Below are 21,445 nucleotides of genomic sequence, written 5' to 3' on the forward strand. Positions count from 1 at the left end.
AATGCAATCAATTTGTTGATGTGTTTGTCTGCTTCACATAAAAGTTACCATTAAGAAAATGTGATGATTATATGTATAGAATAGAGCTATTCTTACTTCGCCAATTTCAATGACCTTGATATGTGTTCTGAAGGTCCATGTCCTCAGTACCCAGATAGCAACGTACGTCTAACGGACGTCCTTTTCATGTCCGGTTTAAATCCGAATTTCCTACGTCCGTTTTGGACATCCCTAGGATATTCGTAAGGCTTAAATTTCGGATGGTTTCGTTTAGTAATTTTGGCTCACTATCATTCCGTGTAAGGTGATGGAATCTCATGAGCAAGGTGTCATTCTTTAGAGAATTAATAGAGAAGTGTAACAAAAATAGTGGTTTTGTGCGGAAACTTCAGAACATTTGAAAAAATATTTTTTTGCTTAAACTGTCTCTAACCAACACACAATCAGTATTTTACTTTGAATCAGTGATTTTTTTCTTGTACTGCCTCTAACCAACATACAATTAGCATTTTGCTTTGAAAATAAAAATTAAGACATATGTATACACAGATGATATCCCCCAGACATATATTTTTATTATAATTCCTTATAGCAAAATTGATCTTTTATTTATTAAACACAAACCAACTTAATGTAATTTCTATCACCTTGCATAGAATGAAATCTAACCGTAATTTTAATCATTTGGGAAACGTTTCTTATACGTCTTTTAAGACATTACCATAGCGTTTTTAAAAACTCTTTGTCCCCAAAATGCACAAAGAATGTTACTTTTACACATTTGGAGAACGTTCTCAGATTGTTGACACAGGACGTTCCACTTTGAAAATAGGACCTTCCTAGAACATTTAAAGATTTTAACGAGGACCTAACGGGGACATATGGTCCTTCTCGGGACATCCTCCGAATGTACAGAACGTCCAGAACGTACGTCCTTCGGACGAACTTGAGACCTTTTTGTGCTATTTGCGTAACTTTATACATAAGTAGGTATATGTATACAAACCGCCGCTAAGCTTCATTTTGAAAGATATACGCAAACATATTTTCAACAACATGTATTGCATTGATTCAAGATGTTTCGCAGACCACAGTTCTAATATTGTCATAATGGATCGTACACCGTACGGTCATAGTTCCCGGGAACTGCTCGATGTTTTTGTTCACTTTCAGTTTTCGTGATACTTATTTACCTATATAAGCTTCAAATATTAGTAACACGTTAAATGCCGGAAGACTTTCGTATGTTTCAGCCAGTGTAAGAATAAAATGTGGTAATTATTTAGAAGTTTGACTTCCTTCCCGATTTCCGTGACCTTGAAATATATTGTCAAGGTTTGTATAGGTCACAATTGTAAACAACTTTGTCCTACAGGGTGTAACAAAAACGTTGTCCGACCCGAAAATGGAGCACTCGGGGGGTGAATTGGAACAACTTTTTCCTTAGCAACAATGTAATCTGAGGCTTCGTTACCGAGATATTAACGACAAACCCCGACCAATCAGAGCGCGAGTTTGCCAGCCGAGTTCCCGCGCTAACGGTGGCTACGCGCTGCGACTGGTAGGCAGCGTTACCGCGGGAACTCGGCTGGCAAACTCGCCATCGCTTTATCTGTTATGATTTATTGCTCAGATCACCGTGTCAAGAGTTTTTAGAAAATAAATGGGCATCCATCTAAATACAGCTATTGATTAGGTCAAATTTTGTCGTCAATTTGTGGATGGAGGAACAGTCTGTTATTGGGGGCGAAAATGAAATTGTGGAAATCGACGAAGCGAAAATTGCTAAGCGGAAATTCAATAAAGAACAAATTGTTACTGGATTTGGATATTTGGTAGCATTCAGCGTTCAAGCTAATATTTATTTATTGTTCCAGTTTCTAACAGATCTTCGAAGATTTTGTTTGACATCATCCGCAAATGAATCAGACCAGGTATTTACCACCATCATTTCCGACTGTTGGAAATTGGAAACCCTAAAATTATTTGAATGACGAAGGGTATAAACATCTAGCTGCTATCGTGAAATGTATTTTGTTGATCCGGACAGTGATGCACATACTCAAAATATGGAGCATGCTTAGCGAGGAAACAGAGCAAATATTCCACGGTGTGGAACTCGTAAAGAATACTATGTTGGCGATAAACCTGAATTTTTATTTCGACTTATGACTTTGATAGTCGAGTAACGGCATTTTTTTATATAATGGCTGAAATGTTTCCAATTTATAATGACATTAATGCACTATAAAGTTTAGTACGAATTGTAATAATTCTGTTTATTTACTAAAAAACTTAATAGTTATGTTACATAAATCATTACTGGCGATATTAAAGTGTGGAAAATCTTTAAACACTACAATGTACATAGTTTTAGAAATACTTTGGTGGATATCTTTGTATTAAAGTTGAGTGACGGTTGTATGTATGTATGTACCTATACATGAAATTATTCAGGACTCTGATCGTTATAACATACATTAAGGCCATTGAAATCGGAGAGGTGGCCCCTATTCTACATAATTACCGCATTGTAAGTATTGTTGTTAATAGTTTCTAGCTCACCACATTCGCAAGATCACACCCTCAATACAACTGTTTAAACCACCCGAAACAATTTGTGACCTAGAACTCCTTGAAAGAATGTATTCTACCATAATATTTATATTATTATAGCGTAGTATGCACAGCACAGTGTGTCAGTTTCACTGAGATACAATATTGGCAATATATTCAATATGTGCCTTACATACTTTCAATTAAAATCAATTGTTCAAGACTTTGAATGATTTATTATTGTACTACGTACACGTGGTTACAATTATTTCGAAACTAACTGTCTTTCTATAACGAAAGATTGCATATTAAATTAAAAGAAGTATGGCCTTGAAACCTCTGATGACTCTGAAAATGTGTAATTAGAGATAATGGAGCTAAAATAATAAATTTTATGGAAGCAAATACAATAACTAAAAGTATACTATTACTGAATAAAAAAATTGAATAATTTTTACTTCTGGAAAACGAGTAATGATAATTTTCTGAACAATTGATTGAAAAGCCTGCAGTAGATTAATGTGTTTCCAAGCTGAGAACTGGAATCTCGCGATATAGGACATCAGACGAGTCTCCAGTATTCTTCAACAATTTTGTTGCAATCCCGTGGCGAGCCTCCGATAATTCGTGTCATCATCAGCCGCGTGCACTTAGAAAATCGAATCCCTTGAGAGGCACCACTCAAGATGGACGGTAATAAGTAAATGTGTTTACTCAGAGCCCAGAGCGCGCATCACGAGCAATTAATTAAGCTCGATTATCTATGTACACTGCAAGACGTAAATCTTCCTTCTGCCAGATAGATGCCGAGTAATAGTCATATGCTCTAGGAAACACACCACGTACCTAATCGTGCCAGTGTAATTTTACTTCTTCAAGGAGCACTTCGAGAAGCAAACTTTTACCTAACGATTTTATAAAAAGTTTCTATTCGCTCCGAAGTAGATCACGTTAGTACTTACAATGCATAACTGTTGTGAGCATTTTAACTCTAACATTCGATCTAGTACCATTCTAGTGCAGCATAATAGTAATTCGTTAAAGCAACAGTTATCAGTTTGTATTCCCAAAATATTTAACGTAAGTATGTACTTCTATAATCTCTTTGAAGCTATAGCTGAGAGTGGGGTAAACCTGCAAAGCCAAATTTTGTCCAATGCCTGTTGTAAGGTTATGGCTACAAGTTCGATGCACGATTTGTTATAAACAACTTGCGCGCACATTGACAGCAACATTTGCAGCAAATTGGCTTGTACAAACCTTGTTCCGGTTTTGCTCTCGATTTGACATAGGTCATATTGCAAGACATTCTGCCAACATATTTTACCATCTGGTCAATTGGCGTTGCCTGCAAAACCCAAGTCAACTGTGGAAACAAATGGCTATGGTTTTTTAGACAACTTTTGTCATTTCTTGCTGGTAATTTGCTCGAAACCTTTACACAACTGGTTATCAGGGATAGTCCATGTGGAAGTAGGAGGGGTTTAAGCCAGTGATGGGCAACTGCGCCCGCTCGGGCACGCTGCCCGCACGGGCGAGCTGGCGGGCAGCCGCGGGCTCCTATGGAGGGGATGCGAGGCAGGAAACACCACGACATATTTGTGTGAGATGAGTGATAGATACGTCATATGGGATCAAAAAACCGCGCTCTCACTCACGCATGTCCCCCACCACTGCTATGATCTACACGCCGTTGCCCGCCAGTGAGTTTGGCGGGCCCTGAGTTGCCCACCCCTGGTTTAAGCTATAATTTCGTTGATTTTGAAATTGTTTAAAAGATATCGACCCTCAAATTTTGCAATCATCACCGATTTTTACGAAAACTAATTTTACAAAAAAATATTGACCTGTGTAATTATTAAAGATACGAACTTGATCTTCACTTCATTTTAATTGTAAAGGATCATTCTTATTAACTAGTATATAATGATATAGATAAAATTATTCCAAACAATAAGAGTATGTTTACACGCGAACTCACGGTGCAACTGTGATAGTCAACGAAGGTCGTAAATCTCCGACACGATTGATATCGACACCGAAGTTCGGCGTTGCCTAATACGAATTAACGTGATCAGGATAGTAGTTTGTATGAAGTAAAAATGGAAACAGTATATGTGGATTTAATGATAACAAATAACAAAACAGATTATTGATATAACTATTGAGTGATGAATAAAATGATACAGTTTATGCGGTTATTCCGGAGTCTTATATGTGAATGTACAGAGTGCAAGTTGGTGTTGACTCTTCAGCTGTTGCTGGTACACTGACGTTTAAATGGAAAAAGCCATGAAAATATACGTTTTGCCTGATTGGCTGAAGGGTGAAGGCGGTTGCTAAAACTACTGACCACTGATTGGTTGCTCTGAAGGAGGAGAAATCCGTTGGATTTTCCAGAACGTCGTCGAGGAGGAAAACCTTTCCTTCAGGGCAACGTGTACACGTGCAAACCATTAGGTTGGTCGCTCACGGTTTGACTTGACCGGGCGGAATTTGTGCGCGTACTCGAAGGGTACAGGTTTATAACCCTTTTGTTGCGACTTTTGCTATGGTCTGTTTTTCGAAAGATGATGCCTGGGAGGTAGGCCCGAGTTTTCGCGGTGTTGCCGCTAGACACCTACGACATTTGTGTCTTTCTCACTCTTCGCGTCTTAGCCAATGACATGCGACCGTCGACGTGAGTCCTCGCCTACGGTCGTCTGTCTCCATCACACGTATTACAAACCTCTCGAGAAGGACCTACCTACAATCTCAAGGAGTGGGGACTGCGTTCGGCACGCGCCCGTCAATCATCCATTTTCGGGAAATGGCGGAGAATGTTGACGAGACGCTGAACGTTTTCACACGTCAAAAGTTAAAATACACGAATAAGAAAAAGTTTATTTCTTTTGAAAGAATGTATTGTACCCAAATATTGAGCAACATATTAAAAGGGGATTAAATTAATACGTAGGTTATTAAACGCTACACATGGAAATTACAGGGTAAAGAAGAAAGTTGGTTTACCGAGCGTCTGAGCGAGAGGCTCTCTTGCCGAAGTGCTGGAGGTTGGAAAGAGACACACAGTGGCAATGAGACCGTCACAACGTCGCACGAAATACAGGCCAACCTCCCAGGCATCATCTTTCGAAAAACAGACCATAGTACCGCGTGGACGACGACGCCTGTGGACCAAATGTTGATCCTTTTGATGAGGATATTAAAAAGGGAAATAAATATGTATAATGGATGAAAGGATGTTTTGTTCGATGCCAATAGCCGCTGCGACCGGGCAGAAAGAATATAAAATCAGGGAAATTATTTCTAAAGGTCTTCCATGCGTATAAGGTTCTAACTGTAGATGTTTACGATACGCAGCGCGTAACAGAGTATGTGAGCATTATGAGACGCGTTGCACCTTCGCCTGTGCGTTCGGCACGGCCTATCATCTCGCTACAGATTAGAAGGATGCATCGGGAGACCCAGCTCCCCTAATGTAAGACAACCTCATGAGGCCAGACCTCGGAGGTAAACCTCATCGTGTATGGTCTGCTTAACCGATTCTTTTCTCTCACAGAATGCACGATTCCTAGACAAACACGCAAGATCCCGATGGCGGATAGGTTGAGGTTAATAACTGCCGAATTGAATGGTGTATGGTCGCTTCGGAAATTGAATAAGCTATCGTGCCTGAACCGAACCGTCGGACGAAGCTCGGTATTTGACCTGGCTGCGTGCAATCAATGTACTGATTGGAGATACGGGCTCACACTGTAGCCCTTGGTATTCTCTCCGGCATGATTTATATATGTACGGTATTCGCAGGCGATGTATTCATTACTTGATTACCCTTCGATAACTTTATACCATCGTGACCGTGTAACGAGCCAGATATTGAGATATCTTATACGTATTATATTCGATCTTCATTTACGAGGTACATTTTCTTGTTTTTGCATGTAATTAGATCATCCTGTTATTTTTTTAGCTACTCGTTTCTCTTCCGGCCCGTTTACTCATCTTACTAATTTTTTCGGGCATAAAGATGTTCGAAATTAATAAATCAAATTGTGCCACATGAAACTGCAGATATTTAACCTCCCGTCGGGCGCAGCTGGCCTTATAATTACAGCGGCGTGAAAACAGCTAATAATCGTTTCCAGAACTTTTTATTTTTAGTCTAACATTACAATACTTCTAATATTATCAATAAAATAGTTATATCATTAAAATAAATTATTTACAAAAAGAATAAGAATATTATCTCAAAAAATCAAAGTAAACCCATTACTATGAACTCTGTCTTCCAGACACATTATGCCCGTTGATGTTGCAGAACATATTGCGCCCAATGGAGGGTTAAATACATAGTTGTCGGTCAGCCGGAATTAGTAAACACATTGTAAGTAGTAGTTTTTACTTCATAAATGTCTGTGATTATTCAACTTGTTTCGCAATTGTTTAACTATTCTGTCTTAGTAAACAAGTATCAAAGTAAGAGCAGTGGATAGTTCCCACGTATTGATTTAAATTTGCCGAGTTATATTATTTAATTTATACTCCATTTTTACAAATGTATAACATTTGAAGGACTGATAGAATCAAAATTCTGACTTGGTAGAAAATTATGCACATCTACACCGAATAAAAGTTGTTCTTTGCAAATACAACATTTCCATGTTGACTTGTAGGGTTGTAGGAATAGTATTTCAAAAGACAACCTATTATTACCATAAACGCGAAATTTGAATAACTTACGTTGGTTTCTATATTGTTCGAAAACTAGACTAATAATTTGTATAATATAATTAAAGCATACAGCAAAGGCACACAAAAATACACATTTTACCAGACATAAAGTATTACTGCCAGTTTTTAATGCAAATCAGGCATACAATTAGTGTCCTGCAACAACAGTTTAGTAAATTCGTTTTATCAGTACTCGTAGTTTTAGGGATGACTGTGCGCTGGTAGATACCGGGTTACACTTAACTTCAATAATTTTCCGTACGCGTATCCAGCCAGGAACTGTACTCCATGAAATTCGGAGCCACGCTTCTGCCGGTAATACGACTAATTTGTTGACTGCTCTAAAAGCAAATGCACTTCTCTCTACGTTCACGTTGAATACCACAGAGGAGCGAGCGATTTCTGGCTGTCTCCTATCAGATAACGTCTAAATAGAATTCAGGCTAGCTAATTGGCGAATTAATCGAAATTCTAAGATTCATTTGATTGTTTCGTCAACTGATGTTCCCTGAAAGCTTGTACATTTTTCTTTTTTTGTAATTATCAAGTTAAGATATCGTGTGCGTCTAAGAACACAAGAAAAGCACGAAGTTCAATTGCCATATGAGTTTATCCGCAATATGTCACGATTATCAGCGTTGTAAACGTAATTTTGTTTTATGAAAAAGAAGAGCGACACATCAGGCATTGAATTATGCTACAGAGTGGTATGCATCAGTAGGCAAAGTGCACCTAATATCGTCTACGAGTTATTCCACGCTAAGCGAAACACTTTTGTATTCAACGTCTAGGATTTTGATCAAATTGAAATATGTTGTAGTCCATGAGAATATAGGGAGTGGGCCCTAATCATCCTTCGCTGGTTTCGAATTGTTTAAAAATACAGACCCTCAAAGTTGACAATTCTCACCGATTTGTACGAAAACTACCTTCACAAAAGAATTTTTATTTCTGCAATCTTAAAGATACGAACTTCATTTTGGTTTCACTTTAATCATAACGAACCGTTCTTTTTAATTAATTTTTTATTTCTTAGGTGAAGTACTTATTTGCAATGCAAAATTATTAAAAATATTTTTGCATATTTTTGATGCCGCGCCCCTGGTTTAAGTTTCAAAAAATTTAAAGAAAATGTTTCCATATAATTCTAACCATTATACCAATTTTATCTATACCATTACATCATTTCATTCCTTTTTCCATCCTGACAGATGAGACTCACCACGTTCTCCTGGTTCCTAACGAACAATGACCCCTTCCTTTTATACATACACTTTGTACAAAATGAGATCTTAAAAAACGAAAGTGGACATTGGAAAATATTTAAATGCATATTCTAAGGACACCAATAATCACATTTCGTCGACTACAATACTGTACGACTTAACTAATATCGTCCATAGTACAAAGCTATTAATACTATGTAAGCTGTAATCGTACTGTTCTACTCGATTTTGACGCACTGAGAAATGCGAGGGCCAGTTCTATAAAGAGATACGGATAATTCCTCCCAGCAGAATAAAATACTGTACGGTTTAATAATTGCGTGAAGGGGACTCGTACCTGATCTTACTGAATTCTCTCTAACAAATAGAGATGGCGTGCCAAATCACTAACGGTGATTTATCACAGTGCTCGTCGAATCACGATCACGGTCATGATTTAACTTCATTCACGACCGTGATTGCGATTTTTTCATCTTGAGTGAATTTGCTCACTGCGACCATAAGTCCTTGATCTTTCAACAGAAAAATGTGTTCAATATGATTTTACGATGAATTACATTACTATCTGTGTTTTTAAAAATCAGTAGACAAAACAAGAAATTCTAAAATTATGATTTGCCAGGTAACATGTAGATTATAATTTATAATCATTAATTTATTCATTATTTTTCATTGGTTCTAATTATTCCTTCACTTCATACGATATAACTCGAATTTTTGTTTTGATATTAATATAAAATATACAGGTTATGCATCGCGTATAAAGAACTGTTATTTTTTTCCACCAATCAGAAACGATCACGAAAAATCACGAATCACTATGAAAACTCACCGTGATTGGGAACGAACGTGATCGAATCACTAGTGATTCACAAGTAGCAGTTTACGCCATCTCTACTGACAAACTCTACCTGACATTTTTCTACTGACAAACTCTACCTGATGTCGTTGCCTCGATCTAACCTCGCGTAGACTATGCTTAAGACTAAATCATCCATAGAGCCTGGATTAGCAGCCCTTTTTATGTCCAAAAATTAGGAAGGAACAGTGATGGGGCTGATGCTACAGTTCCATATATGGTTATGAAAAATTCTTTGCAGGAGAAAGGTCCTTCTGGAAAGTCAACTCTACCCTGCAGGAGAATTTTCGTCTAGGAAATTATGACACCCCCCTGTCGCTGCGGCTGCCACCAGATAGACTAAAAAGTGTGACTTCATCTTCAAAAGGGTTATACAAAGTTTCTGGAGGAATTTGGATGTAACATACGACAACTTAGAATTGTTAAAACCTAGAGATTTTTATTCGCGATTGGAAAAAAACAGGACAAGCAAAACTCAGGATCAGAGTGTACAAAACTAATGCAGATAAGGTCGTTTGCTGGTCATTCTACGCAAAATCGAAAATTTTTTGGAGTAACACTTCGGATTTTGTTAAAACTTGGATATGTTGTATCTTGAGTGATATATAAACATACCTCGAAGGAGTTTCGAACAGATTTTAAATTGTTGATTCTACAGCTGTTTGAAATAAAGTGTAAACCGTTTTTCAATAAATCATAACAGTGTAACTAACAAACTCATCGAAATGAAGTTTCTGGGTGCTTATAGTGGAGACATAAGAGCACCTAATAAAAATTATTTCAGTTAAAAAATATTTCTTTCTGACAATCTTTTTTGCAAGTGTTTTTAAAAAATGCAATTTTATAATAGTAGCGCCCAATTAAAAAATTTGAACAAATTGAGGTTATAGTCTTATTTATTCTTTTTACAGACAAAATTTAGAAAATATGGACACCTGAAGATTGACCACATGAAAATAATTGAACTCAACGCTACGTCGAATCACATCGGCTTAGGGTTATCGATGTTTTCTTTCAAATAACTACAAACTTTGTCAAGGTCATATCATAGTACATATCTGAATGTATTTTTTCATGAGCTGCGTAGTGCAATAGGAAAAAATATGTAGTCGTTTGAAAGAAAATCAATGACATTGACAATTTCGAGAAAAAAAAGCATTTGAAAAAAACAACGTCTCTAGGATACTGACCACTTAATACCACTCAGATTACGTATCAAATATTTTTTGCGTTTTCACAATTGAAAAAGATATTCAGGGGCCACACTTAAATGAGACACCCTGTATAAGATAAAGACTATAGCAGAAAATTAAATTCGTAAGTTTGAAATATACTTAACGGAACTGCAAGCCGGGCGCATCCTGAATAATATACGTAACTTGGTGGAAACCACGGGTTAATAAATTGCAAAAAATGCAGTTGAATGCCGAATGTTTCGTTATAACAGCTCCAATTTCCTTTACTTTGTCTTTTGAGGCATAGTCACCGCTAAAACTAATCGCACATGTTACAGCAGTGTAAATGTACACCAAAGGTCTATTTTGCACATGTAATCGATCAGTGAGCCAATTTGTTCGCGTCTCAGCTACGTCCAGGCTTGTAGCGTAACCACCAACCAAGCTTACACTTCACTGACACGCGGTCAGGCAATCAAAGCGCACGTTCCGAATTGCAACTGGAATTTTCAGATTATTTTACATTTGAATACGCAACGCACAAAGTTTTTGGAAATTGAATAGGTGGTGCGGATGTACTATACTTTTAGAAAGACTGAAATCGTTAGTTAAAGCAAATATGTATGTCCATTTGTCCAGGCAGAACTTCAAATTTATAACAAATTGTCTACATACTAATAAACCCTGCGAAATAGGCTCTCTCCATTTCTGTTCGACATGATCTATCAATCGAGTTCGATCAATAAAAAATTTGAAGACAAACTAGACACTGCTTAATATCAAATACTAATTGAATATTAATAAATACCGATAGCAATGTCGATCTAGTGATGGCAATGGTTTCCGAACAAAATGACAAACTGTTATTACATTATACACATCTAAATATGTTTAAATAATGTTCAAAATGAAAAGGACACCAAAAACACACCAGTTTTTGGCTGATATTCTTCAATTTATTTTAGAAACTAAGGGTGTAGGAGAAAATTTAACCATAGCTCGCGATAGAGCAAACCTTCTGCTCAGGAAGGTGTCAAAGAATGTTACAAAATCTGTTTTGTTATCAATAGAGAAGCAAGACAGTTCAGCAAAACACGCAGCGACAACAGTGGCACTCAATGACGGCTGTTGCCTTGCCTGCGCGTATTTAGGGCTTCCGTTACGCTGAGTAGCCGGAAAGGCGACCGCCGCCATTGAGTACCAATGTCACTGCTGCGTGTTTTGCTTAACTATTTCGTTTCTCTATTGAAAACAAAACAGATTTTGTAACTTTCCTTGACTCCTTCCTCAACAGAAAGGTCTGCTCTATCACGTGCTATGGTTAGATTTTCTCCTAGACTCGCAGTTCGTGAAACAAATTGAAGAATATCAGCGAAAATTGCCACGATTTCGGTGTCCTTTTCACTTTGAACATTATTTAAACATATTTAGATATCTATCAGATAATAACAATGTATATCATTTTGTTCGGAAGAGTCCAGAGAATTATTTTGTGTCAAAAGAAACTGAATAACTATTACTGTGAAAGCGCAACAAAGTTGAACATTTTCAATTTTCGTAAAAATTGATTTTTTCAAAAACTGGACATGGTGGAAGAAAACGATTTGCTACGGTTGCTTTATCTTCGTATTTAGCTCATAAAGATCTGTCAGAAACGCCTATTTAAAGTTGCACATTTTGTATGATTTGAATGATAACAGTGTTATCTGAACTATGATTGTAGAGACACAAACCCGTTCAGATAATCGATTTAAGGGAATCAAAGTTTAATCCACGTATGTCGTGAAACGACTAGAAATGAAGTAATTTTGAGAGCTGAATGTTTTTCAATGCAAGATCACATAAAAACACAAATAAATATTTGAGTGTCAGCTAATGAACATTTCTTCAGCTTTTTTTAAACATATTTCAAATTCAGTATACTGTATTGTCAATTAAAGCGTTGTATAATTAACTTTAACTTCGTGTACCAAGTTTAATAGATGGTAAATTTTCCTATACTTCTCTTGAACTTATTCTTAGAGAAAACATTCGTGATTCGTTCTGTGTTCCGATAATCGGTATTTGAGATGATCAACGTTTTCGTTAATCGACTTACAAATACATAATCGGCTCTCTATTGTGTTGGTCTACATACGTTTCAATGACTTAAAAATCATTTTTGTCCTACTAAGTTTTCTAATACACAACGTGTTTCGTAACATGAAGATATAACCTCAGGGATAAGTTGCGAAGCATGTGTTGTATTTGACCTTGTTCATAAGGCCTACTGTCCACTAAGGCAACTCGTCATAGACGCGTCATACACACTTGACGCCTGCAGGACGCTTCCATGTATCGACCAATATAAAACAATGGACGTGTCCACATACGCTTCAGTGTCGCATTTTCGTCGCTGCATGCGTATGTAGACACTCGTCCATTGTTTTACATTGGTCGCTACATGAAAGCCTCCTGCAAGAGTCAAATGTCTGTGACGCGTCTCTGGCGAGACGCCTTAGTGGACTAAGCCGTGTGTTTATATATCGTGTGTTTCAGAAATTCTCGTTGCAAACTCAGTTTACGTAACGGATTTTATTCAACTTTTCACTACTAATACTTTATCTACATTCTTCGACAATTGTATAAAGTGATGTTTTCGTACTGTTCGACGAAACTATGGTTATATGAAGTTGGTGCCTTTGGTACCGTTCGTGCTTTGTTGAGAGTAGTTACTAAAAAGTAAATAACAATATATTATTCGACTTCTATAATAAAAAAAGCAGTGTCAAATATTTTATGCGAACAAACATTTAAAATAAATTATATTCTCTTATACATATTTCAATAGACTGTTTTTAAGGGGGTGAAAGTTTAACGATATAATTAATTTGTTAACTGAAAAAGGTTTAAATTTTCATTATGATCGTGTCCCACGGTAAGTGCCGTTTAATATAACTACTGAACGGCAGGTGATAGGAGCAAGTTTTACAACACTTTTATCCTCATTTTTTAAGTAGAATGTCACTGTGATAAACAAATTTGTTTATCTTGAATTTTTCAAGGTCATACTAAGATTATCTGGTGTTTTTTAAATGGAATGCTGTATTTTGGTATTAATATCATGAAAGTACAGAAAAAAAGAAGTTCAGCATATGTCCTTGAAATGACCTTGAGGCAACACAAAGTCGCAAAATCGAAAACTTTTAAAATGTAAGAGAATGAACGTTCCTATTACTAATTAGCATTACTGTAGTGGTTAGAGGCGAGAGTTTTTAACAACCAACTCAAAGGTCTTATTTATTGTTCTCAATGACAAATGTTGTTCACTCAATGGACAAAGTTTTTTTTCTTTCTCCCGCTGACACCTGTCTGCTCCAATTATTTCCACGGTAGAATATAATGCACTGTTTCGATATTGAATTTTTTACACCCCACGCCTACTTAGCACGAAACACCCATTCGCTTGCCTATCCAATTTCTCACTCTTTTTTTACTCGCCACCGATCACTTTTTACCCTAACACTCTACAAATATTTGAGGGTCGGCTACAGCCCCGTTGAAAGAGCATCCGAGTCGAGTGAGCTTTCGCGTCCCCAGGCCAATCACCGTTCACCGATTGTAATCTAAGCCAATGCCTGGGTGCGCATTAAATGTCAAACGTTATTCGTCCCTTCTACTCCGTAACGCCGACGGCGATGGCGACGGCGACAACGACGCCAACGTCTACGTCGATCGCAGCTTTGTTGCTGCTGCTTCATCTGACAAATGTTGGAAAACCATTCCGACACGACTTCCATAAATGTTTAACGATTGCTTTGACGTTGTCCCGTTTCAAATCTCGTGGTTTAGAGTGCTTTGTTTTCCTACTCTGGTACTAACGACTTTTGACTTCCAGATCATACAAGTATATTGTCACTTGTAAATATCATTTCGTTGCAAATAAAAATACGAGGGCACTGTAGGGGATGTGTCTGGATATAATTTCAATCTGCGGAAGCACTGTTGACGGGTAAACTAGTTAATCTTTATTTCTTTACTTTATAAAAGCAATAACAGTTTCTTGGGAACGTATTGTTGTCGCGTGCTCCGTGTTGTTTGGCTATAGGTAACCCGTCTGTCCCGCAGCAGTTCATGCGTCTTTATATACATAGGTCAGTATGTATGTATAATGTATATTATTGATAGATCGCTCGCGACATCGCAAGGACCGATTTGAAATTCGGTTCCAACGTTCATTCTCTTGAATCGCCTACAGTTTACAACACAGTAAATTATTAAACGACCCTGACACTAGCGATACGAATAAAAGCGTGATATTTTTGTGTATCAAAATAATTATTTCTCCGTATGAAAATAAGCTATTTCCTGGTGATTAGTATGCTACTCTTGCTCTTGCTTTAATTGAAGACATATTTTACTTATTTTCATCTGTGTGCTATTTCTACGTGTATCAAATTCATTTTTACATTGTTTTCATATCAGTCGGATAAATCTGTATAGCTTACATTTTCTGAACAATATAATACTTCTCTGTTCATATGTGTTGTCAATATTGTAACAAGTCACATTCCGAATGTACATTCCATGCAAGTTATGTACCGAAGTTTTGTATTTTGTGGGAAATACAAGCGAAAAAATAAGAGCGAGTACAAAATACATTTCAGTTACACATCATATTAAAAGCGTAAGAAACTCATATTTATTCGATTGAAAAATTTTATAACATTCACTCTATTAATTAAATATGCGCTGTCAAAATAAAACATTTATTAGAGTTTTCTCAACCAGAAGGATAAAATTGTGTGTAACTGTTATAATAAAATTTGAGCAAAGCAACCGAACCGTGTGGCAAGGTACATTATCACGGCGTTATGCGCTCGCACATTCACGTGTGCTGCTGCATTAATTGATGTACGTCTCTGCATCAACACCGGTGCGTCTTCTCGTGAGAACCTGTCACGTGTTCCGTTCAATGTTTCCGATACAAACGCGTGCTGCACATGAAGCATGGGCAATCGTCAACGCGAAGGAAACCACAATCCACAGAAAGACCTAGTACACAAGTAAAACAACGTCTTGTTTTGTGTAACGGCAATGAAATAAACAAAATCGTCTCAACAATTATCCACATACAGCGTAATTCTCTCGCTGCGCAAGTCAAAGGACGTGCCGCTCTATAGAACCGCCGTGTCGGCGCAATGTGTGTGGCCACGGGGCGTCAACAACAGTGAGGACAGATCACACGTGCTGACGCGACGCGACGGTTCTTTAGAGCGGTACGGTGTTTGATTTGCGCAGCGAGAGAACCACCCTGTACACTAGTGATGGGTAATCGAGCCACTTGAGCCGGCGCAAACCAGAGACGGATCTCACTGAGCTGCTCGAGCCGGTTCGAGTCATCGAGCCAGCTCAAGCAGCAGTGACGACTCGCGAGCAGAACCGGTTCTACAGAGGTGAAAGAAATCCATCCAGCTCTAAAAGGTCTGGTTTCACGGCAGGAACGCCAGTCCTCGGCGAAGCGAGATGTTATCTGATAAGCAGGCCATACACGGCGAAGTTTACCTCGAGGTCTGGCCTCGTGAGGTTCTCTCACATCAGGGGAGCTGGGTCTCCCGAAGCCTCCTTGTACTCTGCAGCGGGATGGTAGACCGTGATAGATAAAGGGGTGGAAAGAGGGTGAGACATTCAACGCGATCTCATAATATTTATATACTCTTATTGTTTAGAATAATTTTATCCATACTATTATATATTAGTTAAAAAGAATAATCTTACAATTAAAATGAAATAAAGATCAAGTTCGTATCTGTAATAATTGCAGAGGTAAATATTCTTTTGTGAAATTAGTTTTCGTAAAAATCGGTGATGATTGCAAAATTTGTGGGTTGGCATCTTTTAAACAATTTAAAAATCAAGGAAATTATAACTCAAATCCCTCCTATTTTCATATGGACTATATTTCAATTTGACCAAAATCCCGAACATCGTGTACACATGTGATCTGCTTGGCGTGGAATTTTATACCCATAGGTATATGAATTCGTTTAAAAATGAACGTTCCCTCTCTTCGTAATGCAACGGATTCACTGCAGCTACTTCATTAATGCTACGGTAATTCCCGACAAACGGATGATATCGGTTTCGGGTGTGACGGTGAAGACAGATAATATACAAACAGAAGACAGATGTATACAAAGCAGTCCCAACGAAATCCGCCGCAGATAGGAGGCCCAGGAGTGGCCTCGAGGTCAAATAACATCTCCCATCGTGGACTTATGTAAACATAATGAACTCATATCGGGATCAAAATGCGTACAAATTGAAATGAGTTCCAGAGGAAATCGTCTTTTCCAGGAAGGTTTTCTTAAATATGTATAGAAAATTCCTGTTTCTCGGACATAAAGACCAAATCCTACATGAATCTGCATTTCTGTCTGTCAACCAATGCTTGGAAACCGTTTTCTTTGTTTACATGGTAGTTTTACCTCTTCGATACACATATCTTCTGCTATACCTAACAATTGCCACCTTTTTTCGTATATAAATGATATTTCATTGCTTGGAAGCCAATTCTACCACTGTATATAGAATTGGGAGCCAATTCTACCACTGTATAGCCATTCCCACCATTGTAGGATACTGGGTTTCAAAGAACGACACTTTCATGGATAATTCTAAACAAAACTGAAATAGTTCAGTGAAAATTAATACTAGATTCATGTTCACTTTTCTGACGCTCGCCCTCGTCGCACTCAGCACCGCCTCACCCTCTGTGACTCTTTCTCATCCTTCTCATTCACGCACATCACCCGAACGGCTCCCACCATCTCGCTACGGATTACAAGTAGTGATGGGTAACCGAGCTGAGCTGTTCGAGCTTGCTCGAACGAACTCATACTTCGAGCTCGTTCGAGTAACTCGAACGAGCTCGGGTGACATGTTTATGATCTCAGCGGAGACACGAGGCTCTGGCAGGCGAAGCCTCGGCGCGTAGAGATCCCCCCATTGTCCTCTATAAGTCGCCGGCAACCGACCCTCGGGTTACAATGTAACACACGTAACGAATCACCCATGAATAAAAATTGAAACTGTACTCCTTTCAGTGTACTTTCTTAAAAATATTATGAATAAATGTAGGAGATTCTCTTGATGAAAATAAGTCCAAACCCGACATAAATCGGACTATATGACTTATAATCGGAATAGTGACTTACATCTTAAACCTAATCGTTTACAAGATATTTACAATATAATCAACAATACTTTGAAATTGAGGGGCATCAGTTCGAGCACCTGTAACTTCCAGGTAGTAAGTGTGTATTAAAAATAATTTTGTAAATATCTTGTTAATCATTAGGTTTAGGACGTATGAAGGTCAACACATTTTTACACACGAGTTTCATACTCTATCGATCTATGGTACCAAAAATGGGTTATTCCATTAAATAAACAATCAAGGTGACCTTGAAATCTCTGAGATGCCTCTACCCACAAAAAAGCACATACCTCATAGGATGTGCCCCTTGATGCCATTTAAGTTCCATGCTTCAAAATTTTTGTAAAAGTGTACCGTTAAGTCATTATTCGAGGTGAGCAAATTGGCTGAGTCACCCTGTCTAATAAATCAAGGGCAAAATTCATCCACACGTTATAACGGAGAAACCGCAATTTATTCACAGTAGGTTGCGTTACATGTTATTCTTCAAAAAACGGAAAGTCGTACTTATACGCTTTGTCCTTATTTTCAAAAATTGCATTTCATATACTAGATATTCTTCGACGGTATAAAATTTAAGGGAGTAGGTAAAGACGTAAATATGCAAATGGCAGAATGAACACGTCAAATAGTGTACAGGCACGAAAAACGAGCACCGCAATTGGTTCTGCCATCGATATGATATCGCAAAGGGAGCGCGGTTTATAAAAGTTATTCTGATAAACGAAGGAAAAGTTTTCTTTGCGTGGATCATATCATTGTACGTGATGTCCCAAAAATTATCAAATCGGAAAACAACCTTATTTAAATCAATTTTTCCGCAAATTTTCATTTATAAAATAAAAAAATATCATTAGTCATCAATTTCTAAATTCAATCAGGGTCCATTAATTTATATAATTTGCAGAGAAAATATGATCGATTAACTGCTTCGCATAAAAACCATTTTAACGGTTTGCTTTCACTTCATACTACTTTTTTGAGTGATTAAAATTGAAATGGAATATATTTATATTCACTACGAAGTCTTTTCCAACTACGAAATATGTAAAAAGTGCGTTTCCGATTAAAAATATATCCAGACCAATAACTTTTTTCACAAGAGATTTCGGGTACTTTTTATATTGAGAATCTCGCGAAAGAAAACAATAATGGTTCGACAGATCAATATTACAAAAGAAGTATCGAGAAAGTGTGCTGTATAACGAATATATTCATATTACAATTGCAAATTATTACAAAGAGAGGCTTTATAAATATTTATTAGTACACAATTTCCTGTGAACTGAATAAAAACTTTTTAATCAACATGTAGACGTTCAAATAAATCCGGTCTATCTACCTAAATAGTAAGTTTGTGTTTTGTTATTGTCTGTAAAGTCATGTTTTATATAATGTTTTCGTCAATACATAGTCAAAGTAACTGTCAAGTAACCATCTACATTATGAAAATGAATTTGCTTTGAAGGAAGCGATTTTTGTGTGTATGTTGACGAAGCATTTTTTATTCGTGTTGGACAGACCTAGGAGCCTAGTAGTTATTTTTTAAGCTTTCTGTCTCATTGATCCGTACAAATCTATTTGACTAAAAGATAAATATTTATCTTAATCTATTAAAGACGTAAATTACCTTGTAAACCGAAAAAATAGGTAACTTTGAACATTTTTTTCTCAGGTAATCATTAAGTACAACATTAGAACGTCTTAAAGGGATGTTAGGCAACATTTTAACGTTATTTCCATACATTGGTTATTATTTAAAATTACATATTGGCGCACTTATACAATATACTCTATCGTCACGTCTGGCAGAACTTTGTCAGCGGACACTCATCGTAAATAGTCCTGAGAATCTATTCATCCGATTATCTCAATATTTCGATACACTTTTCCTTATAAAACTATCTATGATGTTACCGTACGGTTCTTGAATAATTTTAAAAAATAAGGAAACGGCAGCTTTATAAAGAGAAAAAATTAACGAAAAAAAAGAAGTTCAGCATATGTCCTTGAAATGACCTTGAGTCGCAAAATCGAAAACTTTTAAAATGTAAGAGAATGAACGTTCCTATTACTAATTAACTAGCATTACTGTAGTGGTAAGAGGCGAGAATTTTAAACAACCAACTCAAAGGTCTTATTCACTGTGCTCAATGACAAATGTTATTCGACTGTATTAATAATGTTAAAAATAAATGAATATTCAACAAGTTGAGATATTAAAAAAATCCATACGCTATATTGAAGATATTTTTATAAGGAATAATGTGCCCAAATTTGAAGTTAATCGGATGAATAATTTCGGTGATCTGCTGGGGGTCTGCTGAGAAAGTCCTACAAGACATGGCGGTAAACAATCTTATACAACTCCATCATTTTGAAATTTGAAATAATAACTAACGTATGAAAAGGAAGTTAAAATTGTTCATAACATCCCTTAAAAAGATCCCAATACATTAGTAAATAATTACTTAAAAACAAAATTTTTAACTTTCATACCTAGTTATTTTGAACCTACAAAATGGTGTACCTCCTTAAACGTAATTATTTCAAAACAGAATATCGTAAGTTTAGGCTCGATCGAAAGACATTATCTGCTCCGATGGTGAAGATTCGTGTGATTCATGGAGCATGTCGAGGCAGGCCGAAACGTAGGCACGCTCGCTATTGAGCAGCTGCGTTTCTTCGCGTGCGCCCATACGCCGCCGTACGCGCTCCCAATGCACTCCGCCACGTAGGTATATGTGCACACGTGCGGTGTGTCTGTTCTGTATGCAAAGGTGGGGAGAGGAGGTGGTATTGTAAACGTTCCCGCGTACAGGCTGTACGGCGTTAGGATATACATAACGTAACGGTTGCGCACATGCCCCCAGAAATAACCGGGCGTAAACATACGCACGAAAATCTTTGACGATTTCGATGCGTGAGCGAGCGACCAATATAGCGGGGCGGAGGGGGGGGGGCAGAGGGGCGTACATGAAAATCCGCGGTAGCTCGTAAACTCCCTGGATCCATGCATTTTCGCTCCCGTCTATCGCGCCGCCTACACAGAAGAAGCAACGGTTCCGTTTTTACGATCCCGCTATGCATTTCCTGCGCTAGTCATACATTGCGTAACGACTTCGTGACTCGAATTCCAATATATATAAGAAAATGCCGCCTATATGGAAAACTTCGTCTCGATTCAATAACATAGATTATTTTCGTCAAATTAATTCAGCAAAATAACATTAAACGAATAAAGTTCACTCTACAGTTAATGTTATTGTTATATATTATTTATCAGACGCACACTTTCATCAAAGAATGTCGTAATCTCCGGTATGTTGTTCGACTAAACTATTTTTACATCAAACTCCTGGTACGAAAACTGTTTTTTTATTTATAGACACGTTTGACAGTTATGTCAACAATTCCACTCACCATTTGCAAGTCGTTTCGACGCGACGATACAACTTCCGCTATATGAACCATTGGTGACAGTTTCGACGCGTGCGTTCGCGATCTCGCTGGAGGAAACAAAATCCGCGGGGCTGCGGGATTTCCTTTCACCCCGTAAAATAAGAGAGGAACGAAGCAGAATAAACTGAAACGACGTTCACTGTGTCGCGTGTCACGATACGATCACGGCGCAGGACAGCGGCACGAGCGCGTTTAATTCATCCCGCGAATCCGCACCTCGGAGAGAATCACCAGAGCG

The 21,445-nt window shown here is 37.5% G+C and overlaps 1 protein-coding gene across 1 annotated transcript in view; it reads right to left on the bottom strand.

Annotated features, from left to right (window-relative positions):
- Positions 1-21,222, bottom strand: part of LOC107195039 (CUGBP Elav-like family member 4) — a 158,928-nt gene extending 137,706 nt beyond the window's left edge. Inside the window, exon 1 of the mRNA XM_015584800.1 lies at positions 21,169-21,222. Within this exon, the coding sequence (XP_015440286.1) occupies positions 21,169-21,219 (51 nt within the window). The 5' untranslated portion in view covers positions 21,220-21,222. The remainder of the gene's footprint in view (positions 1-21,168) is intronic.
- Positions 21,223-21,445: the final 223 nt, after the last annotated feature.

Source organism: Dufourea novaeangliae, unplaced genomic scaffold (genome assembly GCF_001272555.1).
Source record: "Dufourea novaeangliae isolate 0120121106 unplaced genomic scaffold, ASM127255v1 scaffold40, whole genome shotgun sequence".
Classification (NCBI taxonomy): Eukaryota; Metazoa; Arthropoda; class Insecta; order Hymenoptera; family Halictidae; genus Dufourea; species Dufourea novaeangliae.